Source organism: Cygnus olor, chromosome 1 (assembly GCF_009769625.2).
Source record: "Cygnus olor isolate bCygOlo1 chromosome 1, bCygOlo1.pri.v2, whole genome shotgun sequence".
Taxonomy (NCBI): Eukaryota; Metazoa; Chordata; class Aves; order Anseriformes; family Anatidae; genus Cygnus; species Cygnus olor.
Window position 1 is genome coordinate 111,285,230 of NC_049169.1, and position 8,131 is coordinate 111,293,360.

The 8,131-nt window shown below is 44.0% G+C and overlaps 1 protein-coding gene across 1 annotated transcript in view; it reads right to left on the minus strand.

The window, feature by feature from the left end:
* PAXBP1 (PAX3 and PAX7 binding protein 1) overlaps positions 1-7,811 on the minus strand; it is a 28,112-nt gene extending 20,301 nt beyond the window's left edge. Inside the window, 7 exon segments of the mRNA XM_040577089.1 lie at positions 355-575; positions 1,317-1,420; positions 2,028-2,249; positions 4,128-4,304; positions 5,917-6,045; positions 7,332-7,487; positions 7,490-7,811. Of these exon segments, the coding sequence (XP_040433023.1) occupies positions 355-575; positions 1,317-1,420; positions 2,028-2,249; positions 4,128-4,304; positions 5,917-6,045; positions 7,332-7,487; positions 7,490-7,811 (1,331 nt within the window).
* Positions 7,812-8,131: the final 320 nt, after the last annotated feature.

Sequence of the window (8,131 nt, forward strand, 5' to 3'; positions counted from 1 at the left end):
CTGTTTAAAAGACTGCAACTCGACAAGCTAAACACCTCACTAGCCTGTCAATTCTTGACTATAAGACTGTGTAGTGTCCAGAAGATGAAACTCAGACCTGTCTTCAACAAGATCAATGGTCACATATTTAAAGCTTCACTTCCAGAGAAGCAATCCAAGGAGTTTTTCGAACAAAGTGTCAATGTCATCTTCACTTTGAGCTTTTTTTTGTTTGCCTTTTTTTTTTTAATGGATGTGCCAGTCAGTACTTTTCCAGCGATGAAACTCTGTGTTTGCTCACCAAGACTAAAAGGCGCCTGAGGAACAGAAAGCTAGGGGACAGGTCTTTAAGTCTAAAAAGATGGTCTGTCCTACCTGTCTTTAAGCTGTTTCTTTACCAAATCAATAGTAATAGGAGTCATCTCATTACTGGGTGTTTTGAAAGGAACTGTATTATCTGTTTTTTGAGACTTGGTTTCTGATGATCCATACGTAGCGTAAGTGTATGGAATGCCGTATGACGAACCATAAGACAATGTCTGGTAAGTGTTCTGGTAGTACAGATTATTCACTTCAGCAGGCTGACTTGGTTGAACCTAGAGGAAGAGGACATGATTGTACTGTGTTAAAGAAGGGAGAAACTTTGTTTCACATCTCAAAGCTTACAAAGTGCAAGATGTAGACAGAAACATACGAATGTAATTCTCAGAAACACCTTTTTAAATGGACAGTCTTAGTATCATTATTCTTCTAAATATTTATACTTACAGCAAGTTACTAAATGACACTTTTAACCAGCCTACAACAACCAAGTATTTGGGACTGCACTCATTTTGCTAAGAGCATCTATTAGAATCAGTGTTTGATTTTGATTTTGCTGAAATGTTTTTATAAGAAACACTATTATCTTCAACTGAGTGACAATTCACTATGACTGTACAGACAACATATGGCACAACCTGCTACCAATTCCAACTCCGTTTATGTCACAACAGAAGACACGTAAACAGCAATGAAGCACATACTGTTTACACAGACTAAAAAAAAACACTGGTAAGTAAGAACAGAGGTCTCTTCAAAGCATCATTATTCTCGCTCTTTTTGAGGCCGCAAATAAATGCTGTTTACATGATCAGTATCTACCAAGAACAAAGAGACTAAAGAAATGGATACCACCAGATATTTGAAATCTGACCTTTCACTTCTTTTTAAAGAGTATCAGAAGTTACATACTAGTATTCTCAGACAAAACAGCCTTCCGTAAACTCCCCAAGTTTGTAATGAATTTATCCAGCATAGCAGAAACAAACCAAAAAGAGCTCAAATGAAATACATGCCTGAGGTATGTTGATTCCTTTCCGTATCTGTTCTTGCTCCCATCTACTGAGTTCTTCATCTTGTTCCCCTGCCACCAGTGCTTCATCATCACTTCCCTCAATACCTGAAGAAGAATAAAACAGACAGGTAACAAAAAGATCATGTATTCATAGTAAGGGCCATGAGTTCCAAAACCTGAAAGACCACACTTTGGTGGGAATATCTCAGTGCATTCTCCCTTTTTCTTCACAAGGAATTAAGAATGCTAATCTGTAAATCATTATGACAGAGGTTCCATTTCAAAAATCCAATGGCTAAGTTTGCAATTAACTGCTGATAAAGCCCTCTAATAATATGAACCTATTACCTTACTATTTCTCCTCCTCCTCCAGAAGATTATTTCACCTGTTTGCCAGGAAGCAGAATCCTATATTGAAGGACTAATGTTTTTCTTTTGACAACTATATACTTCCTAAGAAGTACAGAAACAACATTAATTGCTCCTTAGTTTCTACCAGATTAAATAGAGTTGTGTGCTTCCAACCAAAAGAAGATAGCCTATGCACAAAATTGTATACGCAGATTCCATTATGCAGTACTTTTTCTTAAAAGAGAAATGTAACTCCAGATTTATGCCTGTTTAAAAACACGTTGTTTAAAATTGTTAAAAGGGAGCACTTGCAGTAAAAACAGTGCAAATAATACCAGCTGTCTCTCTAAAAAGGTTTTACCTATTTCCTCAGCAATCTTTTGCCTTTGGGATTTTTCCTTCACTGTAAAAACTATCCTCCTCTTCTCGTCATCATCTTCATCATCACTGGCATCATTTTCATCTTCTCGAACAAGGCGGCCTTTACCTGGTTCACTGTCAACGGGGGTAAAGTCTCCAAGTTCACGAGCCATTTGACGTTTTTTTCTAGCGGCATGAATAAAAGCAGCATCTGGAATTTCTCCTAGAGATAGACGTTTACACTGTTAAAACAACTGCTGCAATAAAACAGGTATTGCGACTCCTTATTACTTATCTCTGCCACCCTATCAAAATGTCTTTGCAAACCGCAAAAAAAAGTGAGAGGAAAAAAAATCCATACTCACAGAAATATTTGCAAGAAACTTAAAAGGTCCATACGCAAACTTTATTACTCAGACCAGTAACTCTTAAAGATGGGATCTTTCCCAAAAGATCTGGCTCTGCTTCCATTAGCTAACATGCCATAAGGGCAGACGCCTCATGTCCCTCTGGGATATATTCCTAGAATCACAGAATGGTTTGGGTTGGAAAGGACCTTAAAGGCCATGTAATTCCTTCCCCACTGCCATTGGCAGGGACACCTCCCACCAGACGAGGTTGCTCAAAATCCCATCCAATCTGGCCTTAAACACTTGCTTCTCTGGGCAACCTGTTCCAGTGCCTCACCACCCTCATAGAAAAGAATTTCTTCCTTATATTTAATCTAAATCTGCCCTCTTTTAGTTTAAAGCCATTACCTCTTGTCCTATCACTGCACTCCCTGACACAGAGTCCTTCCCCAGCTTTCCTGTAGGACCCTTTAGGTACTGGCAGGCCGCTGTAAGGTCTCCCTGGAGCCTTCTCTTCTCCAGGCTGAACAACCCCAGCTCCCTCAGCCTGTCTTCACAGGAGGGGTGCTCCAGCCCCTCGATCATCCTCGTGGCCCCCCTCTGGACTCATTCTAATAGGCCCATGTCCTTCTTGTGCTGGGTCCCCAGAGCTGAACGCAGTGCTCCAGATGGGATCTCAGAAGAGCAGAACAGAGGGGGAGAATCACCTCCCTCGCCCTGCTGGCCATGCTTCTTTAGAGAAGAGGAAGCCTTTTACAAAACCTGACTGCTGCACCAGGAGGAAAATGAGGCTCCTGATTATGTCATATCTTGTCCTGATATTGCCCCTAACTCTTCGTACTTCTGGAGAACAAAAATCCTCAACCATTTCAACAGATGATGGTAGCTCTGAGATCAAAGGACATCAAATAGGAGTAACAAAGCTAGTAAGAAAAGATTGTACAACTGAAAGAAAAAAAAACACATGTAAGAAGAAAAAAACTAACTTCACTAGCACTAAATGAATGCAACTTACTTATACATTATAAAGAATGGCCCCCACAAATCAATCTTTGTAACATCAGTAACTTTTTAACATTACTTTGCCTAGTCATGCACAAAATGTTGAAGTTCAGATTCTCTTTACACTTGAAATAAGATATTTTTTTCAAGCTAGCAGTACCTTTACAGATGCAATAATGAACATATCGTACCCTTTTGCAATTGCCCCTAAAGGAAAAGTCATTTGAGAATCAACTAGGACCCCAAGCGTGCATATGGAGCTTCTATTTGGGGAGATGGCCACCACATTAATCAGCTACCGATTAGCAAACTGCTTTCAAAAACACTTTCTCAAACGGATTTCTTTGGCCTCAAGGCCTGATAAGACTTCATTAGACAGAAAAAGATAGGAAACCATTTGAGACACCTTGCAGACCTGTAACCAAGACATTCAGATTAAACACAGTATTTTAATGGAAATCAGTTAAAATTCATGTTAAGTCACCTATTCCAATCTAGATTTTTCTCATAGTTCATCAACACTTTGAGAAATTCCTGGTTTTGACATCAAGATTAAGCATTCTGTAGTAAAACATCTTCTCCAATAGGGCTTGTAAAATTGAACATCCTTGGAAAACCGCATTCTCTTGAATCCTCAGATGCTGGATATACTGCTGAAAAAACATTCCCTAATCTCTCAAATATTTTAGTCTGCTGCAAACGCTGGCTAAAGCATCTGTTAATATATCAGATGTATTACAATAACCAACCTGGGCGGAGAACATTCAGTGAAGATAGAGCACTTGAAAAAGCCCCACCGGCTTTTGGTTTTTCTTCTTCCTTCTCACTTTCAACTTCCATTTCTTCTTCACCTTGTTCACTGTTTGCAGTCCCATCTTCTTGACCTATATCCTTAATCTGTCCTGTCTTTTCTAGTGGTGGTTCGACTGTTAAGACAACAAAGCCCACATTTTACTCTTTTGTAAAGGTCACTTGGAGGCATTTTTTTAAGGTCTAACAATCTAAAATAAAAAACAAATGAAGATGCTAAATGATAATTTTACTACTTGGAATCTAGCAAAATATGCCTTTTTATTTGTGATTTAGTCACTGACATCCTCTAAAAATGAAATGTTACAAAGCAGAAACCACAACCACGTTCCACATATTGCCAAGTATTAAAAAAGTGAGGGAACTCGATAATTAAATTCATACGTACAACCTTCACACAGTCTCTTGTGTGACTAATTAGAAAGCATTGCCCTTGTTGTGCCAAATCTTTCTACAAGAATAGATTATTTCGAAAGAACTGTTTCACTCTCCTCCTGTGCTGAGGTGCAACATTAACCTGCGTTAGGTGGGCAATACACAGATACAGGCAGCATAAAAACACAAATTAAATCCAGCTATCCAGTCTACACTGTATACATCTGAATTTTTAGACTTCAGCATTTGTTTAGAGAATCCAGACAGCTGATTCAGTATCAGCCCCTGCACTATAATGAAGCCAACTACAGATACAAAACAAACAGAAAATAAGCACACACTAGCCATGTGCAAAATACAAATCTTTACAGAGCCTTAGTGACAGAAGCGAGAATGAAGATCTGGCTTTCCACAGGTGACCTGAACATTAGCCACAGAAATCATAATTTCTGTTTCTGCTCACACCCCATACCATTACACAGGCAACTTGAAGATTTCAATAACAAAGAATTTGTGGGTTTTTAAAATGCAGAAAAAGTCTTTTTAAGATTTTTAAAGGACTCACTAAAAGTTAAAGAGCTTTGTGATTGGAAGAAGGGAAATTTCTCCATCGTACCACGTTCAACTCTCATAAGTTTCAGCTCTATCAATGACATTTTTTGATCATAAGCCTATCACTTCTAGACATGGGGCTGCAGGTTATTAGTCTACACAAACCAACCAGCAGAGGAAAAAGAATCAATACACTTTACCAATGAGCTTCCCAATAACCAACAGCAGACGTACAATGAAACTGAAATCCCAGGCTCTATTCCGAGCTCTGGAGGACTGTGCATTGTTAAAAGATCCTTCTGCTCCAACACTTTCATCCTATCATCCTGATCACCAACTCTGCTCTAAGGTCCAAACTGCGTGAAACACGCAGCTGTTGGATAATTTACTTAATAACAAAAAACACCACTCTGCTCACCCCATGATTTTCCTTCTTGAGAAGCTGCATTACAAGGTCATCTTGTCAGATAAGCACCAGATGCAGGAAGAAAATAAACTAATCTGACATAAATAGAGCTGAAATACAGAAACTACTGAGGTCTACTGACAACTGCATAAGTAGCTATCTGAGAAGCTTCATCCTTTGGCGTTCATTTCCACATGACAGAGATTCAGAGAACTCTACCAGCTTCAGACCAGCATTTGCGAGGTTCAAATGGACACAATTTAATGCATGCTCTACTTCAGTTCTAAATGCTAAATTCTCTGAAAAGACAGAGGATTCATCATGAAAACAAGCCATTTATATTTACAATTCTTAAACCTTTGCCATTACAGAGTTACTGTTAGTTTTGCAATTACCATCTGTCGGAGAATTGACCTCTGTTCTAACTTTTGATTTTTCAAGATCTTCCTTGTATTCTTTCTTCAATTGTTTTACAATCTTTTTGCTGTAACTTGATTTCTTCACTTTGAAAACTTCTTCAGTTTCTTTAAAAGAGAAGTTGGAAAACACTACGTTAGATCTGCCAAGAAGTTTACTTACTGTTAGATTTCTTAATTTTGTACCTAGAACTTAAGTGCCACTAGAACATAATTTCACTCAACTATACAGTTGCACTGTCGTAACACAGAGTTGCACATCCTTTCACAGGTACTTTCTTCCTTGTTTTTTGGGAGGTCATTTTCAGGTACATCCTGCTCACAGAACAATCAGAGACATGCAAGGCAGAAGTTACACAAAAGTGTACAAGCATGACCTGCATTTATCTGACCGTATTAATCTTTGGTTTTGTTTTTTATTTGTTTTTAAACAACTGATCCTTCACTGTGACCACAACTTTGGAAGAAAACAAGAAATCCCAACGTTTTAGGTTATCACTCTTTTCATAGCCTCACACATACGCGTGCCAATATGACTAATGGGTAAGGGAACAACCGTGTTTTGTTGTTCTACCAGTTTAAAGGCCTGCAGAACTACAACCTACCACAAGGCATGCAGCAAGCTGAAGAACTAAATTGCATCAAAAAAACCCACGCCACAGATTAACGTAGGAAATCCACAGTTTTCAGAATTTCTATCAGGATTTCTGTCACAGTCTTACAACCCAAGTTCCAGTGATCACTGGAAATTCCTTCAAAGAGGACTCAAAACGCATACTAACTGTCCTGCTGACAAAAGGTATCACAAGAACGCTCCTATTCATCCAGAACTTCTGGGATGCAATAAACTCGGGAGTTTGAGGAGTACTTTCGATTATTTTTAACATACAATAACTACTACCCATAATCAGATCATCTGAGTGTGAACAGACCAATTCACGAGTACGATACCTGGTGGAATCTAGCAGAATTATTAGCCAAAACACTGCACAAACACAGCTAAGCTATTTTGCTAAGAGCTGAAGCCCAGAAACCATTCAGCCACTTTTCTGACTATTCACGAGGGTTAATCTAACAATCCTCGTGGACTCCTAGATGAAGCAACTCTGCCACAAAACCCTCACAGGGGGTTTGTCGGATCCAGCCTTTAACACCGGCCACACCGGGGGAAGATAAACCCGACAGAGAAGCTAGGCAAAGACACCCCTCCCTCAGCACCACAGGCGCGGGGCGGCAGGGGCTGATGAGGCCGGGCCTAGCTCCCGGTGCCTCGCATCCCCTGCCTCACACGGGGTGCCGCAGCCCCCCGCCAGCCCCCACACCGGGCGGCACGGCCATGAAACAAAACGTGTCGGAGCCGCGGGGCCGGGGCGGGCAGCCCCCCGCCGCCTCACCCTCCTCCTCGTCCTGGAAGCTGAGCAGGCTGGCCCGCGGCACCTCCTTGCTCTCCCGCGGCCGCTTCTTCTCCTTGTGGCGCCCGGCGGCCGGCAGCCCGTTGCCCTGCTGAGGAGCCGCCGCCGGCGGCGGGGGCAGCGGGGAGGGCGGCGGGGGCACCCCAGGCCCGCCCGGTCGGCCGCCATCAAGCCCAGCCCCAAGCCGAGGGCCGCGCCGTAGCCCGCGGCGCAGGCGAAGGCGGCGGGGCTGCCGGGCAGGGCGAGGGGCACGCAGCCGGGCGGCAGCGGCAGCAGACCGGGGCCGCCGGGACCGCCGCCGCCTCCTCCCCCGGCCGCCGCCGCCACGGTGGAGGCCTCGGCCGGCCCTTCCGCGGCGGGTCCCGGCGGCGGCTCGTGGGGCGGCTCCTCGTCGCGCTCCTCGTCCTCCTCCTCCGAGTCGTTGCGCTTCCTCACGTTCACTCGCCGCGCCTTGCGGAACATGCCGCCGGGCGCCGAGCCCCCCGCGCCGCGCCGCCCCGCCACCGCGCCGCGGCCCAGGCCCGGCTCGCCGAGCATGATGGCGGCCGCCGCAGCGCCACGCCGCCGCAGCGCCCCCTGCCGGCCGCCCGCCGCCACCGCCGGGGCGCCCGGGCACGGAGAGTCCGCCCGCCCGCCCCGGGGACGGCCGCCATCTTGTGCCGGGGAGCGGCGCTGGCTGTTTGAAACTGCGGGGCGGCGCGGGGAGTCCTGTCAGGCCCCGTTGACGCCTCCGCCGGTCCCAGCGCTTCTCCAGGCTCGCCCCGGGGCTCTACACGGCCCTG